Source organism: Lepidochelys olivacea, assembly GCF_965140295.1.
Source record: "Lepidochelys olivacea isolate rLepOli2 genome assembly, chromosome: 10".
NCBI lineage: Eukaryota > Metazoa > Chordata > Testudines > Cheloniidae > Lepidochelys > Lepidochelys olivacea.
In genome coordinates, this window is record NC_140420.1 from 59,997,089 (window position 1) to 60,015,303 (window position 18,215).

The window sequence follows — 18,215 nt, forward strand, 5'->3', positions numbered from 1 at the left end:
GGGGAGGAATTAAAATTCCTAAACTAACCTACCTACACTGAGGCCTAGTACAGTGAAAATGTTTAACCTGTAGCCTTTTGTGTAAGGTGCCAATAGGAGGGGGGGGAGGGGTGTCAGAGCACTAGTTAGAACTGTCATTTCTGCCATGACCAGATATCCTGATGAAAAGGGTACTCTTAATACTTCTGGCCATAACTGTTTGGTAAAGACGGTTCGGCCTGTGGTTTTAGGTAGCTCCGAACTGAACATGGGTCTGTTAAGAGCCAGAGAGGCCATCAACAAATAAAAACTGTGCTGGGGTCCCTCTAAAAACCCAGCAACCATCCTGAAAGTGCTGGAGCATTTGCCTTGTCCAATTTGATCAATCCCATTCTGAACATAGTATTTTACGGATATCAAAATAGGGTCAAGGGAGCATCTCTCCTCCTTGCCTCACAGTTCTGTCCTTACTTGTACTCCTCCTCCTGAGCCAGGAAGTCTCCATGCATCAAAGTCTTCTTTGGCATTGCAGTATGGGGCAGGATCCTGTGGGATTTCCGCACCTGTGGAGAGCAGGACAGGAGGGTGAGGCACCCCTCCTTAGCACACTGGATCACACCTCACCCCCTGCTTAGAGGGGGCATTCAGCTCAGGGCACTGTGCTAGGTAACAATGCCCCCATACCCACCCCACCCCTGTCTGACCCCGAATCTGCCCAGACCCACCCCCCAAAACCCCAGTCGACTCACCAGACATCTGAACCCCTAAGCACCCAGACACAACCCTGATCGCCCTCCCCTCCCCCAGGTCTGGTCCCCAATTACCCCAGGCACTCTGATCGCCTCCGCCGGCTCTGATCCCCCTAGGCCGCCCAGACACCCCCGCAACGCGGGTCTGAACGCTTAATCCGATCAACTCCCCGCGCCGCCTCTTCATCTGGGCACGGCCGGTTAGACCCCCGCCCAATAACCGCATTCACCCAGCCTCTCCGGGATGGCCCCCCCGCCCCCGGGATCGGGACTAGCCTGAGGGGCCTCCCATAGCAGCCAGCAGCCCAGATTTCCCTCACGCCTCACCCCAGCTGAACCGCACCCCGCGCCTCGCCTGACTCCGCTCCCGCCGCCCGCCGCCATTTTGTCCCTGCTGAGGGGCAGCTGAGTAGCGTCGCTCTCACTAGGCAACCGGACCCAGCCCCGCGCAGGAAAGGGCGTTAAATCGTCGCTTGCCGGGGCCTGGCCGGTCCACATCGCAGGAGGGCGAGTCTGTGGAGCCCATCCCCAGTCCGTGGGGCTGGTTCCTGGCGCCTACCGGGGGAGGAGAAGTTAATTGTCGGGTGCCCCACGTCCCCCGTGGAGGGGATTGGTTCCTGGCTCTGCTCCTTAGGGGGGCAGTGGGGTGCCCTTGTGACCCCACCCGTGAACCCAACTGCCGACATGGGCAGCCTGGGTGGTGTTGTCTTTTCCCTTTCCCAGCTGCTTGGCGTGGAGGCCAGAATACAGTCTGGTGGCAGCTCTCACTGCCCCTCCTAGCAACCCCTCCTCCAGAGCACAGCCCCCTGGGCTAGCTGCTGTGTGGACACAAATAGCCCCTGAGGCAATTCCTGCCCAGAATGCTTCCAGTCGGGTTGTCAGGATGTGACCAGCATCCAAATGCAATGGGGGGGGGGGGGTCGTCAGGTGATAAAATGAACAGAATTTAGGGGGGAAAGTGATGGCTTGTCACTTGCCTCGCTGCTGCCAACTGGTAGTGATTTGTAGGCATCATGGCAAGGACAGGTGTTTAGGAGGCTAGGATGAATTTAGAAATGTTGACAAGGAGTTTTTCCCATGTGTGGGGCAATTAAGGTTGCCATGAGTGGCAGAGCAAGGGCGCAGTGGTCAATGGTTTGAAAAGTTAAGAATTGATGCGGCCAGGCTAAATGGCGAAGAACCTTAAAGACAAAGCTAAGGGGCTTGTGTTTGGTGCTATGAAGGAGAGAGAACTAGCAGAGAGATTCAAAGAGGATGAGAATGAAGTAAAGGCTCCTGGACAAAGCCATGAAGAGGTCACTCAAGACCTTAGTGCAGTTTTGGTGCTGGATATGTGATTAGAATGAACAACATTTTTAATGAAAATCAGGCACATCTGACTTGGGTAGTGCATGGTTTCAGTGGGAGTCATGGAACTGCACGTAGGCCTACACTACAGACTTCTGCCACCATAGCTTCATCAGTCTGGTGTGAAGAAGTGTGATCCATGACTGACATAGCTGTGCCATCAAAAGATGCTAGTATAGATGCAGTTATAATGTCTGTTGTACACATGGGGGTTGGTTTTTCTAAACCAAGGTGCACTTTGCCAGCATAACTGTGTCCAGACTAGGAGCTCTTCGCCAGAAAAGTATACTGTATTCCTATACCTGTAATTGGTTCCTAGTATAGACATAGCCATATACTTTTTTAAAAAACTGGAGGCAAGATAGGAGTGTGGGGTAATGTCTATTGTGTCCCTTCCCCCTTCCTGACATTTGAAGGATGTGAACTACAGTAAATGGTGAAATGGACAAAAACTTTTTGTGTCCTCTGCCCTTTCTACTGTTTTCTCCTATTTCTAGTCCCTCTACTCTATTTTGTACTAGTTTCTGAAAGTTCTGCTCAGTTATTTATCACAGCTTTTCCAGTCCTACCTTGTTTTCTGCTTTACTCCTCTGTCATCTTCCTCTACCTGGGGTTTCTGTTCTCAGTTCTATTCTATACTTTTCTCTTTTTTCCTACATTGTCCTCTGATTTGTTTTTGAATTTCCCCATTTTTTCTACCTCTTTCTCTGTCTTTCTCACCCATGCACTGATTGTGAAGGAGCTGCACAATGAAAAGTCAATCACTCACTTGTTCATTCATTCTTCCTTTCACATATCATTCATTCTCCCACTCACGTTCATTCATTGATTCTTTGCCACGTCCTTACATTCACTCATTCCTCTTTTCACATATCATTCATTCTCCCACTCACACACTCATTCATTGAATCTCTTCCTTATAGTCACTCAATTTTTCACTTTCACACACACTTCCATTGAGCTGTGAGGAGGAGCCAAAAAAGCAAGAGATTGGGGAACACCCAACCTGAGGGTGGGGGTCAGATAGAGGAGAAGCTGCAAGGGATGCAGATTTTGGTGGAAGAGTAGCTTCCAACACAATGAAGAGCTGAGGACTAAGTAGATCAAGAGCTGCCAGTGGGTAGTTTGGAGAGGGGCATGTGGAGAGGAATAGGGTAGAGGTTTGAGGGCCGTGGGGAAAATTAGCTGGTACAGGGTGGTGCTGAGTGGATAAAGTTGTGGGGGAAAGTTTAGGAAGGAGCCTTTGGAGTGAAGGACTATTACTCCTTATGGAATTCTGCACCAAAAAATTAAAAATTCTGCACATAAAATTTTAAAGTTCTGCAAAATTCTGCTTACTTTATTTGTCTAAATAACACAATATAATCACCCCAGTTTCAATTATTTTGGTAATTTATTTCAAAATATCTGGCAGCAAGTATGTCTGGATATACAGACAAAAAAGATTCAGGATATGATTTTTGACAAATCGATTCCTTACGAGGCATATTAATCATTTAAACTACAATAAAGAATCATATTTCCCACACCCCTCAGAAGCAGTGCAAAGGTTTGGGGTAGTCAGGGATAATGGAGGAGCTGAGGGAGAAAGAAGTAATTGCTGGGAAGGATCCTGAGAGTGAAACTGGGGGGTTGTGGGGTGTCGGTGGGAGAAGTATGGAATAGGTTTTTTCTTGGGGGAAGGAATTATTATGGAGTTGGGGAGGCTCCCTCATGCAGACCCTGGCTGACCACTAGACTCTCCTATTCAGTCAGGCACATCTGCCTCTGTCATAGAATCATAGAAGATTAGGTTTGGAAGAGACCTCAGAAGGTCATCTAGTCCAACCCCCTGCTCAAAGCAGGACCAACCCCAATTAAATCATCCCAGCCAAGGCTTTCTCAATCCTTAAAAACCTCTAATGATGGAGATTCCACCACTTCCCTAGGTAACCCATTCCAGTGCTTCACCACCCTCCTAGTGAAATAGTTTTTCCTAATATCCAACCTAGACCTCCCCCACTACAACTTGAGACCATTGTTCCTTGTTCTGTTACCTGCCACCACTAAGAACAGCCTAGCTCCATTCTCTTTGGAACCCCCCCCTTCAGATAGCTGAAGGCTGCTATCAAATCCCCCCTCACTCTTCTCTTCTGCAGAATAAATAAGCCCAGTTCCCTCAGCCTCGCCTCATAAATCAGGTGCCCCAGCCCCCAGTAATTTTTGTTGCCCTCCACTGGACTCTCTCCAATTTGTCCACATCCTTTCAGTCGTGGGGGGCCCAAAACTGGATGCAATACTCCAGATGTGGCCTCACCAGTGCCGAATAGAGGGGAATAATCACTTCCCTCGATCTGCTGGCAATGCTCCTACTAATGCAGCCCAATATGCTGTTAGCCTGCTTGGCAACAAGGGCACACGGTTGACTCATAGCCAGCTTCTTGTCCACTGTAATCCCCAGGTCCTTTTCTGCAGAACTGCTGCTTAGCCAGTTGGTCCCCAGCCTATAGTTATGCTTGGGATTCTTCTGTCCTAAGTGCAGGACTCTGCACTTGTCCTTGTTGAACCTCATCAGATTTCTTTTAGCCCAATCCTCCAATTTGTCTAAGTCACTCTGGACCCTATCCCTATCCTCCTGTGTATCTACCTCTCCCCTCCGCCAGCTTAGTATCATCCGTGAACTTGCTAAGAGTGCAATCCATCCCATCATCCAGATCATTAATGAAGATGTTGAACAAAACCCAAGACAGACCCCTTGGGGCACTCGGCTTGATACTGGCTGCCAACGAGACATCAAGCCATTGATCACTACCTGTTGAGCCTGACAATCTAGCCAGGTTTCTATCCACCTTATAGTTCATTCATCCAATCCATACTATTTTAACTTGATGGCAAGAATACTGTGAGAGACCATATCAGAAGCTTTTCTAAAGTCAAGCTATATCAAGTCCACCACTTTCCCCATATCCACAGAGCCAGTTATCTCATCATAGAAGGCAATCAGGTTGATCAGGCATGACTTGCCCTCGGTGAATCCATGTTGACTGTTCCTGATCACCTTCCTCTCCTCCAAGTGCTTCAAAATGGATTCCTTGAGCACTTGCTCCATGATTTTTCCAGAGACTAAGGTGAGGCTGACCAGTCTGTAGTTCCCCAGATTCTCCTCCTTCGCTTTTTTAAAGATGAGCACTATGTTTGCTTTTTCCAATCGTCCAGGACCTCCCCCAATCACCATGAGTTTTCAAAGATGATGGCCAATGGCCTCCTTCAAAACGCTCAGATGCATTAGATCTGGCCTCATGGACTTGTGCATGTCCAGCTTTTCTAAATAGTCCTTAGCCTGTTTTTCCACCACTGAGGGCTGCTCACCTCCTCCCCATACTGTGCTGCCCAGTGCAGCAGTTTGGGAGCTGACCTTTTTTGTGAAGACCCAGGCAAAAAGAGCATTGAGTACTTCAGCTTTTTCCACATCATCTGTCACTAGGTTGCCTCCGCCATTCAGTAAGGGTCCCACACTTTCCCTGACCTTCTTGTTGCTAACATACCTGTAGAAACCCTTCTTGTTACCCTTCACATCCCTTGCTAGCTGCAACTCCAGTTGTGCTTTGGCCTTCCTGATTATACCCCTGCATGCTCAAGCAATATTTTTATGCTCCTCTGTAGTCATCTGTCCAAGTTTCCACTTCTTGCAAGTTTCCTTTTTGTGTTTAAGCTCACAAAAGATTTCTCTGTTAAGCCAAGCTGATTGCCTGCCATATTTGCAATTCTTTCTGCACATCGGGATGGTTTGTTCCTGCACCCTCAAGGCTTCTTTAAAATACAGCCGGCTCTCCTGGACTCCTTTCTTGCTCATGTTAGCCTCTGAGGGGATCCTGCCTATCAGTTCCCTGAGGGAGTCAAAGTCTGCTTTTCTGAAGTCCAGGGTCCATATTCTGCTGCTCTCCCTTCTTTTGTCAGGATCTGAACTCGACCATCTCATGGTCACTGCTGCCGAGGTTGCCACCCACTTCTACTTCCCCTACCAATTCTTCCTCGTTTGTGAGCAGCAGGTCAAGAAGAGCATGGCCCCTAATTGGTTCTTCCAGCACTTACACTAGAAAGTTGTCCCCAGCACTCTCCAAAAACTTCCTGGATTGTCTGTGCTCTGCTGTATTACTCTCTCAGCAGCTGTCAGGATGATTGAAGTCCCCCATGAGAACCATGACCTGTGATCTGGAAACTTCTGTTAGTTGACCAAAGAAAGCCTTGTCTACCTCATCCTCCTGGTCTGGTGGTCTATAGCAGATGTCCACCATGACATTACCCTTGTTGCTCTTGCCTCTAAACTTAACCCAAAGACTCTCAACAGGCTTTTCTCCCGTTTCATGTTGGAGCTCTGAGCAGTCATACTGCTCTCTTACATACAGTGCAACTTCTCCACCTTTCTTCCCCTGCCTGTCCTTCCTGAACAGTTTATACCCATCCATGACAGTGCTCCAGTCATGTGAGTTACCCCACCAAGTCTCTGTTATTCCAATCACATCATAGTTCCTTGACTGTGCCAGGACTTCCAATTCTTCCTGCTTGTTTCCCAGGCTTCTTGTGTTCGTGTACAGGCACCTAAGATAACTAGCTGATTGCCCTACTTTCTTAATATGAATCAGGAGGCCTCCCCTGTTGCACCCTCCTCCTTGTGTTTCCTCCCAGTATCCCACTTCCCCACTTACCTCCAGGCTTAGGTCACCATGTGGCCCTGCACCTCCACTCCCATTCAGCCCCTGGCTCAATGCTAACACCCCACTAGCTCCTGTGCCACACTTCTAGCCCTTCTGAACCCCAATCTATGTGACCCCTCAGCAGCCCCGTGTGCCCCACTCTGTCCTTCCGCCTCATATCCCTTGCCTCCTCACCTGGTGCTGCAGGCAGGGCACTGTGAGGAACACAGTCTCTGACCCCTTCCACTCCACAGCTGGCTGCTCTGGCTGTGAGCTGGCTCCCCCTTTTTGGTGCCACAGCAGCCCCTAGTGGGTGAAGGATGTAATTGCAGCACCTCTCCAGGCAGAACGTATTATTCTGTGGGGAACATGAATTCTACTACTTACACAATGGTGTAGGAATAGACTATGAAGAAAGTAGAAGGAATGAACCACTAAGAGCAGGGGTTTGGAGGAGGCAGAGAGAGGGAGCCATTGAGAAGAAGAAGTTGGCCTTTATGATTCTCCACCTACAAACTACGCAAGAACAGTATTTTGTCCAAATGTAATATGGTTGTAGCCATCGGCCATGAACTTCTTAAAGAACTCCTAATAAAAAAAGGAAGAGAAGTTGATGGTACTGCCATCTCTGTCCATACAATAACTTTTCAAGGTTTAAGATGTCCACAACTATAGGTTGCACACTTGTTTGAACCCTAAAGACAATAATTTTACAAAATAGGTACAAAGGAAAAAAGGGAGGCTGGTAGCAGTACACAAGTAGAATTAAGGATGTTTGGGTGGCCTTTTCATACTCTTGGATGCTTTTTGTTCATCCCTTTCATTCAACTCATTGTACTGTATATACATATACTGGACCATGCAGGTTATATAAAGACTTTTATTGAAGGCTTTATACAATAGACATTGGAGCCATGACGACTTAATTGAGCCTAAGCACAAGGGCAATGTGGACTTCATAAAGTGCACACCTGGAGACTTTCTCCAAAGGTGCTCGGCTCCACTGGAGAAGAAGGGGGAAAATGTTTGGAGGAGAGGCAAGTTTGAAGATTAGACATGTGACATCATGGGGCAAAAGTGGAAGGGGAAAGGGTCAAATGAGGGTATAGCAGAAGGCACAGAAGTAGATGGATCATGGACATGGAAACTAAAGTTGCCTAGGATTAAAGCTGGGTATTGAGATGAAAGGAAGAAAAAGAACCAGTCATTTAGGTTGACAAAAGGTGCGGGGAGGAGTATGCTCTTCCCAAGTAGTTAGTAGATTGTAGCCATTTGTTGGCAGAGGAACAGAACAGAAGCATACAGTAGGCGTCAAAAGAAGAGAAGGCGAACTTGACACGACCATTTAATTCAAGTTGGTGGAATGAGAGAGGGAGAGGGCGTTGATGGAACCTAAGTAAATGGACAGAGAGAAACAGATGATAAGAATGAAGAGATTAATTCAGTAAGAGATTAAAAGATCATGGTCAAGGTCACCTTTTTAGAGCTGGAATAGAAATTCCTAGAGGAGTAGAAGGGAAGTGGGGGTGACGGGGTCCAAGGGATGGGGAGAAGGTTGGCAGGACTACAGCCTAAGGAAAGACCATGCTCAGATAAAAGAATACTTTTTTGTCTTTTTTACAAGAAAAACTATCATTTCTTTCTACAGTATTTAAATATTTCTTAGGAAATTATTATTTCAAAGGCGTATACAGGTTTAGATATATGGTGATGGGATGTTAGAAATTCCAAAGAAAGATGAAGTTAGCTAGGTCTGGTAACATCTCACTCAAGGTAGTTAGGTGCTGAGGCAACAGTGTCAGTGTGGGTTATGTATATGTACTGTATGAAGAGATTAGAGTCCTTGGTGCTTTATCTATCCTTTAGCTGACTGATAATGAGCAAAAATGGGTAATTACTCTATTCAATCATAAATGATTTTTAAGAAAATATTTTCTCGCGGTTCCTTTTGTTTAGAGCCCTTGGGACAGAATACCTTTCAATAAATGAAATATATATAGTGCTGTAGATTCTACATTCTTCTTATACTCTAAATAAATCATGCTGTGGACCTTATAAGGATTTGTTCAGTAATGTCTCGGGCTGGCTTAGGTTCAGCCACAAATGTTTTGAGATAATGTGATAGGATGAAAGTGTTTAAATAAATATTTATAAGTGAACTGTAATGGTATTTGTCTGAAGATATGTAGAAAACAGAAATAGAAGATTGTGTTAAATTCTTGATCCCCTATACCGTTAAGGCTTTATCACTTTTAGTATGACCTGAAATGACCTTAACAGTTGTGGTTGAGTGAGTCTATAATACATAGTTGGTAACTAGGTAGAAAACAGGCTTACATTAAAGCCAACCGCCAATAGCAAGATACACAGGATGTTAAGGCAATTCATCCCAATATTTATCTTCATGAAAGAAGCATTTAAAATAATAGACCTTGCCAGCTCAAGACTTACTTAACATTTGTTAGCAGACTCCCATTTTCCATTCAAGAATTTAAAAAAACCCAACCAGCTCAAATATCAAACAGTCGAAATATTTGTGTATTTAAAAAGGAATTGTTACTTTAAATCAAAGTGCTATATATTCTAGAGCAGGGGTGGGCAAACTACAGCCCGCGGGCCGGATTCGGCCCCTCAGGGCTTTGGATCCAGCCTGCGGGATTGCCCCCCGTGGTGCCACAGGCCCCGTGCAGCTCTCAGAAGTGGCCGGCACCACATCCCTGGGGGGTGGGGGGGGCAGAGGGCTCCGTGCGTTGCCCTGTGCCCCCCTTCCCCCAGGAGTCGCACAGGGATGTGGTGCTGGCCGTGTCCCGGAAGTGGCGCCGCATGGGGCAAGGGCAGGCAGGCAGGGAGCCTGCCCTGGCCCCGGTGTGCACTGCTGCCACCCCGGAGCCACTTTAGGTAAGTGGCGCTGGGCCGGAGCCCGAACCCCTCCTGCACCCCACACCCCAACTCCCTGCCCTAAGCCCCCTGCCTGCATCTCCCACTCCTCCTGCACCCTAACTCCCTGTCCTGAGCCCCCTGCTGCACCCTGCACCCCAACCCCCTGCCCTGAGCCCCCTCCTGCACCCCGCACCCCAACCCCCTGCCCTGAGCCCTCTGTCGCATCCAAACCCCCTGCGCTCCCTCCCGCAGTCCGCACCCCTCCTGCACCCCAACCCACTTCCTTGAGCACCCTCATGCACCCCACACCCCTCCCATGCCCTAGTCCCATGCCCTGAGCCCGTTCCTGCACACCGCACCCCCTCCCACACCCCGCACTCCCTCCCGCACCCCAACCCCCTGCCCTGGCCCTGCATACAATTTCCCCACCCAGATGTGGCCCTTGGCCCAAAAAGTTTGCCCACCCCTGTTCTAGAGTTTGTTCTAAGCCATAAAAATAGATATGGATTTCAAATAGCTCCAAGTCTGTGAATGTTCTGATCCAGGGTTTTGGTTTGGGTCCATCTCTACAACCTTCCTTCCATTAGTTTATCCCATAGTCATTATCCCAGTTTCCGTATGTTATGATTATTGTTTTGTCTCTCTTGCAGGAGAGAAGAACCTCAAATTAAATGGCTCTGACAAAAAGGAATAAGTTCCAAATTGTATAGTTTCCATCATGTGTTCTGTTCTTGCAGAGAAGGAGAATGTAATTATATTTGTAAAGGACAACAAAAATGACCACAACCAATATAGCCAACAGGGGATATTCTGGTCAGAAAAGTGTGCAAACAGGACATGGTATTATTATAGTTTCCTGTAGAAGACACCTGAGTGTAAGCATACATTTGTCTCTGATTAGTCTGAAAAACATACATTGGTGACATGTTATGATGCTTATTTTCCAGTTCCTTTTGCAAGCATGGTATTTGGATGATTTCTCCACAGAGATATGCAGAGCCCGAGATTCACATATTAAGTCAGTCTTCATACATTTTTAAAAACTAATTTGTTGTTTAATGTATTTTCTACTAGCAGAATGTCCATCAGATGTGAAAGCCATATGCAGTGGACAGAGTTTTGGCTTTTCAGTTTGAAGTGTGGTTCTTCTCTGAAAAGTAATTGTAAAGATAATATAGAACACCAGAATACTTAATGAATTCTAATGACTTCCTAAGTAAATATATGCAGTTAAAAGTGGTAAAACTCAGCCTAGAATCTGAAAATCAAACTGGGTTCCTTTTGACCTGTCTATTACCAATCACTAAAGATGGAACTAACCTAATGCTCTGATTCAGCAGAACATTTAAATATGCACTTAACTATCAGCACTTTATGCACCCTCTACAGTGTATAGCTCTTGTTATGCTGTGTGAATGTTTCCCCCATCCACTTTTTGCACCCATGTCACCTTTTCAGCCAGAGACTATCCTTCACTTAGCCTCTCTTGAGAGGACAGCAACACCTAGCCTTACAAGAAGGAAGGTTGCTCTTTATTCCCTTCATTGACCATAATAATTAAAAATGGTCTTACACCTGGTCCACATTTTCAGACACTGGAAAGACATTCCTGTAGTAGTGGAGGAACTCTAGTATATAAGTGTGGTTTATATTTAATACCCCCAAGAAAATTCATGGTGGTGTTTTTTGTCTGTGTTTTACTATAGCAAGGAACAAAGTGATCATTTATGTCTGTGGTTTTGCAGTTGAAAACATGTATGCAGCACCACAAATTTACCCAACTCTTTACATACTGACACATTCCCTGCCCCTAAGAACTTGTAAACTAAGGCCCCAATTCAGGAAAGCATCTCTATTCAGAACAGCACTTATGCAGATACTTAACTTGTAGTTACTGTTACTTAAGCACATGCTTAAAGTTAAGCACCTTAATTAGAGTCCTAGATCCACTGCTCTGTCATATATGGCTATTATAACCACCCTATCATTATTCAAAAGCCTTCTTCAAGAGAATTCTTCTGTTAAGCCTTTCCACAGTGATCTATCAATGCAGTGATGATCATGTTTAACAAGAGAAGTGTATGTAGTGCTATGCATTTGCCACTACAATTACAGGTCATTCCCATGTAATTTTAAGATGTTTATTTTTGTGGTTTGTTGGCTATTTGTACCATCACACTTGTTCACTAGTGGTCTAGTTCATTAGCCAAAGAAATAATATGTAGTAGCTTATTGTGGAAAAATATACATTTGGCTCATAAGCAACATTAATAATGTATGTACACTTGTTATTTTAAGCTCATAATTTTTAATCCCAGAAGTGTAACAGTAAATTAGATGAATTATCAATATCTGATTCAATACCTATAGATACAGCTATTTCACATGGTGTAGGATAAATTGGACTATGTCTGAAATTCTGGTAATAAATTAACATTCCTGGGACTAATGTAGGGCTTGAGCCCAACAGTTCTTATGCAGGCAAAATTTGTTGTTGACATCTAGACCTTAGTAAGGAACTCAGGATTCAGTAGACAGAGGGTTTTCCATGTTCTCCATTTGAAGTGCGATATTTAGTCGTCCAGTTCTTACAGAACTGGATATACTCAGTGGCCAGTATTTCAGTGGCCAGTATCTGTTTGGATTAGAAATTATAAATTATTCAAACTGTGATGGTGTTTTATGGCAAACACCAATAAGGGGTAAACTAGCACATTCAATGTATATTTACTCAAAATGGATACACTGCAAGAGAATGCTGAGATCAGGATACATTTTCAAAATTGCACGTGCACTTCTGCACATGCTTGTACCCATTGTGTGCAAGCAACAAGAGCATGAACGAACTTTGCAGCAGAAACTAAGGGGACTACTTTAACATAAATGGCCCATGATAAGCAAATAAATTCACACTTTAAGGTAAAACTCATCATATAAGTGAAAAGTACGTCTTCCGACTCTTAGATGAAAGATCGTATTAAGGATTACATACTGCCTTGTATGTGCAGTGGAATTAATTAAGTCAGTGAGAGTTGTATAGGTATGGAGAAGATTTAGCCTGTAACAATACGTGTGCTCCCCTGGCATCTGAAGCAGTACAGGGCATGGAGAGAAACAATAAAGGAAGAGATAGTTGGCTACATGGGAGAGGAGGTGGGCCTCAGAGGTTGTTTCCAACTTGTTCAGTGGGACAGTTACAGTGAAGCCATGACTTAGCGCTGAGCTTCTCACTCACAAGCTCTCCTGTCTGTGCTCCACATCCCTTTCCTTCCCTCCCAGTAGCCCTCTGCTCTATGTTAAGGAAGGAGAGGCTACAGGGACTGTTTCCCCCTGTAGTATCTCCTACGGTGGAGAAGAGAATGGAATGTTGTAATGAATATAAAGGGGATTCTTTATTGAGGCAAATCACCAGAGACGGAATATGCCATTCTCGCTGGTATTCTAACTCTCTAACAGTTTGTGTTGCATAGTGTACTCACATCCGGTCTCCTAAATCTTGGCTTGGTGTAAGCAGTCAAGGAAGAGACTTCTCTATACTACATCCCTCACTTCCCCTAAGGCCCTCGCTAAGAGCAAAAGATTTGCACACTCAAAGAGGGTGTGCATGGTGGTAGTGAAGGGGAACGCAATGCACATGCTACTCTACAGCAGGTTAAAGGGACGCTAGGAAGTAGAGTAGAGTAGAGACAGGCCTGCTAATACAACTTTGCAGATCATAGCAAGGAATTTAGAGCCAGAGTCTCAAAAGGTATTTAGACCCCTAACTCTCATTGATTTCAATGGGCCATAGTGCCATAAAACATTTATTTATATGTCAAATTGCTAAAAAGAGTACCTGTTAGGGTTGCCAACTTTCTATATGCAGAAAACCAAACACCCTTGCCCCACCCCTTTTCCAAGGCCATGCCCCTGTTCAGTCCATCCCCCTCCCTCCATCACTCGCTCTCCCACATCCTCATTCACTCGCTCATTTTCACCAGGCTGGGTAAGGGGGTTGCGGTACGGGGGGAGTGGTGGTGAGGGCTCCAGCTGTGGGAGCCTGGGGTGGGGCTGGAGATGAGGGGTTTGGGGTTCAGGAGAGGGCTCCAGGCTGGGGGTGCGGGCTCTAGGGTGGGGCCAGAAATGAGGGGTTCAGGGTGTGGGAGGGGGATCCAGGATGGGCAGAGGGTTGGGATGCGGAAGGGTGGGGTGAGGGCACCAGCTGCAGGTATGGGCTCTGGGGTGAGGGGTGCGGGCTCCGGGGTGGGGACAAAAATGAGGGGTTCAGGGTGCAGGAGGGGGATCCTGGCTGGGGCAGGGGGTTGAGGTGCAGAGGGGGTGAGGGCTCTGGCTGGGGGTGTGGGCTCTGGGGTGGGCCCAGGGTTTGGGGAGTAGGAGGGGGCTCTGGGCTGGGGCCAGGGTGCGGGAGGGGTTTCAGGGTGCAGGCGCTTACCTCAGGTGGCTCCTGGGAAGCAGCGACTTCTCCCTCCAGCTCCTAGGAAGTAGTGACGTCTCACACAAGCTCCTAAGCAGAAGTGCGACCATGTGGCTCTCCACGCTGCCGGTGCCTGCAGGCACCGCCCCCTCAGCTCCCATTGGCCATGGTTCCTGGTCAATAGGAGCAGCTCGGCTGACGCTGGGAGCGGGGGCAGCATGTTGAGCCCCCGTGGTCATCCCTCTGCCTAGGAGCCACAGGGAGATGCCGTCAGCTTCCAGGGAGTCACATGGAGCTGGTTAGGGAGCCTGCCCATGCCACCGATCGGACTTTTAATGGCCCGGTCAGCAGTGCTGATCAGAGCTGCCAGAGTCCCTTTTTGACCAGGTGTTCTGGTAAAAAAACGGGCACTTTGCAACCCTAGTACCTATCCACATGTTCTAGGTGCTGTTGGCATAACTTGAGGTATTTGTAAGAGCAGCAGTAGAATTTTAGGTAGACCATCAGTAAGCCAGCCCACCCCTGAATAATTTGCCCACCCTTCATATTCCCCTCTTTTTTCCATTTCCAGTTTTCTAGAGGATTAAAGATGAGCTTTGCATCATGCCCAAGACTGTGTAGTTATGTAAGTGAAACTTCATCTTTAACATCTTTCCCAAAAAGTCAAAATAAATATGTTAAAAAATATTTGGGAATAACTACCTCATTTTTATTTAGGAAAAAAAGTTGCTGCATCCAGTAGATTTCATGCTCCCACCATGTTGAGCTTTTAGTGAAAATTAACTTTCATGCTAAACAGCCCAAGACCATTAATGCTGAACTCATGTCTGAAGAATCAAACTAATTATGGTAAAATATTTGAGGTATATGTGCTATGATGGGGGAAAATACTCTAATAATACTAACCCATTGTACAGTATATTTAAACGTTTGTGAAATGATGGGATCTAGACAATGGGTAGTGTGACAGGGTCGGGCCAGATGGCTATAGGAGAGTAATAGAAGGCAGATATATTAGCCCCAGGCTAAGTAGGTCCCTTTTTCCTGGGTAAGGAAACAGGGAAGGTTCCAGAACAATCAGGAACCTTCTGGAGACAATTAAGACAGGCTGATTAGAACACCTGCAGCCAATCAAGAAGCTGCTAGAATCAATTAAGGCAGACTAATCAGGGCACCTGGGTTTTAAAAAGGAGCTCACTTCAGTTTGTGGTGTGCGTTGTGGAGCTGGGAGCAAGAAGCACTAGGATCTGAGAGTGAGAACGCAGACTGTTGGAGGACTGGGGTGTACAAGCATTATCAGACACCAGGAGGAAGGTCCTATGGTGAGGATAAAGAAGGTGTTGGGAGGAGGCCATGGGGAAGTAGCCCAGGGCGTTGTAGCTGTTGCACAGCTGTTCCAGGAGGCACTCTAGACAGCTGCATTCCACAGGGCCCTGGGCTAGAACCCGGAGTAGAGGGCAGGCCCGGGTTCCCCCCAAATCCCCCCAACTCCTGGTCAGTCGCAGGAGGAGTCGACCTGGACTGTGGGTTCAGAAAAACGGTCAAGCTGAGGGCTGCTGTGAAGCTCCAAGGCGAGCAAATCCATCAATAAGCGCAAGATCCACCAAGGTAGAGGAGGAACTTTGTCACAGTATATATTAAATCAATAATCTAAACATTGAAGGAATTCTCCAGACAGCTGTTAGATTTTTTCTCCTAATCAGTAATAATCATCTTGTGGTGTTTGAAAGCATGTAAACTGGTATCATTGAAGATGAATGTATCCTTTGGGTGGACTAGAGTTTACTTCACGGCCCTTCTCCTAGTGCCAAAAAGAACTCCCATAGAAAAGTACATGGAAACGCAAAATTCAGTCACTGAGGATTTTCAGCAAGGATTGCACAGGTCAGCCCCCACTTCCACCCCCACAATCCAATCCAAAAAGAACAAAAGGAATGAACCTAATTCTTAAGGCTAACTTTATAAAGATAACGAAAGTAATAATCACAATAATAACTACAACTTAATTTCTACAGCATACCATGGCTATTTTATAATCCACATAAATTATCTTCACAGTAATACATATACATAAAGAAAACAAATTAAATCTAAACAGGTCAATCTACACAGAAACATAATGAGAAGAAACTCAGAGTTCCCAAAAGCTTATGTTGAGTTCACCTGAGTCTCAGTTACAGTCTTTGACCACCCAATTCTATACAGTCTGCTGAGTCAAAAGCACTGCCACAACATCTTCCCTCCACTGACTTGTAGAAATCTACATCTCAAATCCATGCAGACTCTGCCTCCTTCAGTGCTGAAATCATTCAGTTTAAGTGTATGGGTAGATAAAAAAGCCCTGTTACAAGAAAAATACAAAACTAAGAATAGCAAAATATAACTCTTTCCCCATCATCCTATTCATATAAGATGAGAATTGGTAAATCATACTGGTTAAGACAATTTTACTAAAACAGTTTGTCTAAAATCAAGCAACATTCCAAGTATACAGTTAAAATGAAAGAAATTAGTTTTCCCTCACAATTTCCCATGTCTATAATAAACACTGTCAGGGCTCCCCTGTTGGAGGGTTAACAATATCACTACTCTGCTGCAAAATACTTCAGAGTTAAGGGAAACAGCCTATTTTCTGCTCCTGGGCGCAGCTTCTCCCAGTCTACACAGGGCACCAAGCCTTTTGCAAAACAGCTGCCCTAACTACGTGCCCTCATAAAGTCTGAATCCAGCAACAGGAAACCTGTTGAGCATACCCCAAACTATCGCACCCAATTCCAGAAACTTCTGAGTGTGGATAGTTAATTGTGCATCTGCCTAGCAACAATGAACCAGACCCAAGTCTTCCCCGCCCCCACCTCCAATAGATCTCATAAAGAGATATCTCCCTCTTATGCATATGGGTTACACAAGCATCTATTTTGTGCTGGTATTTTTCATATAACAATGTCTCCTAAAATATTAAGAAAATCAAACAATAATAGGCATTCATTTTTTTGTAAAACAGCTACCTGCTGTTTGCATAATACAATCTGCAAGATCTCTCTAGTCCTTTAGGTACAATGTACTAAAATGGTTCATCATCAGTATATCCCACTGTCTTATATTTGTTGTTGTGTAGAATATGTGATCGATGTTAACTGCTTTTGCGACGAGTTTTGTTTTTGTAAAAATACAATACATATATATGTGCAGTACAGCAGTGGTTCTCAAAGCTGGTCCGCTGCTTGTTCAGGGAAAGCCCCTGGAGGGCCGGACCGGTTTGTTTACCTGCCGGGTCCGCAGGTTCGGCCGATCGTGGCTCTCACTGGCTGCGGTTCGCCACTCCAGGTCAATGGGGGCTGTGGAAAGCTGCGTGGGCCAAGGGCCAAACCTGCGGACGTGGCAGGTAAACAAACCGGTCCGGCCCACCGGGGGCTTTCCCCGAACAAGCGGCGGACCAGCTTTGAGAACCACTGCACAACAGTATATATGGGTAAAAGCGTGATTAAAACTAAACCGGCCAAAGCACTTATATTTTGGAGAACAACATTAGTGGGGGGAAGGGCAAGATCCCCTAATAAGTTTCTTCCATCTCTAATTTCTATAGTTCTGTTATTATATGGATTTTTTTAATTGTTTGAATGAAATATTTGTACAGTTTTACAATAACTATGTAGACATGCAGTATACCTAGTTTCCAGGTTTTCCTATTTTTCATAAATTGTCAATATACATATATAACTGTAATATACTAAAAACTATAACAGTTTGCTTTATTTTTCTCTGTTTTTGTTCACTATCTGATCTTACTTATTTCAGTGTCATCCTTTCTAACCTAATCCAAACAATAACCTTGGCTCAACAATTTAAACATATTGAATCCCGGAACCAGAGTAGTTTTCCCTAGTAATACTCTGATTACAGCAGCTTTTATGTCTGCACAGAAAAGGACCTTAAACATTAAATCTCATCAGCACTAAAAATAAGTGGTGAGCATCAGTCACATTTTCTTGAAATACCACAAGTCTTCCTTGAGGCATAATCCTTTAATCTCAGGATTTTGGGCACTTCTGTTCTGATTACTAAGGATCAGAAGGTTTGGAAAATACTCTTCAGATCACTTCTAAAAGTAGCCATTGTAATATTATCAGGTTATTGTGAAAACTGCATGGTTATCAGCAGTGGTGAGCTGGA

At 45.6% G+C, this 18,215-nt stretch overlaps 1 protein-coding gene across 9 annotated transcripts in view; it reads right to left on the reverse strand.

Annotated features, from left to right (window-relative positions):
* The window catches only part of TEX9 (testis expressed 9), a 40,464-nt gene extending 39,033 nt beyond the window's left edge, over window positions 1-1,431 (reverse strand). For 3 of the 9 annotated variants that reach the window (XM_084642175.1, XM_084642176.1, XM_084642174.1), the window contains exons 1-2: window positions 1,056-1,132; window positions 451-542 (exon numbers count right to left, since the gene is read on the reverse strand). In XM_084642175.1, coding sequence (XP_084498301.1) covers window positions 451-542; window positions 1,056-1,112 — 149 coding nt within the window. In that variant the 5' untranslated portion in view covers window positions 1,113-1,132. The other 6 variants (XM_084642177.1, XM_084642170.1, XM_084642171.1 and 3 more) reach the window with 5 other exon arrangements.
* Window positions 1,432-18,215: the final 16,784 nt, after the last annotated feature.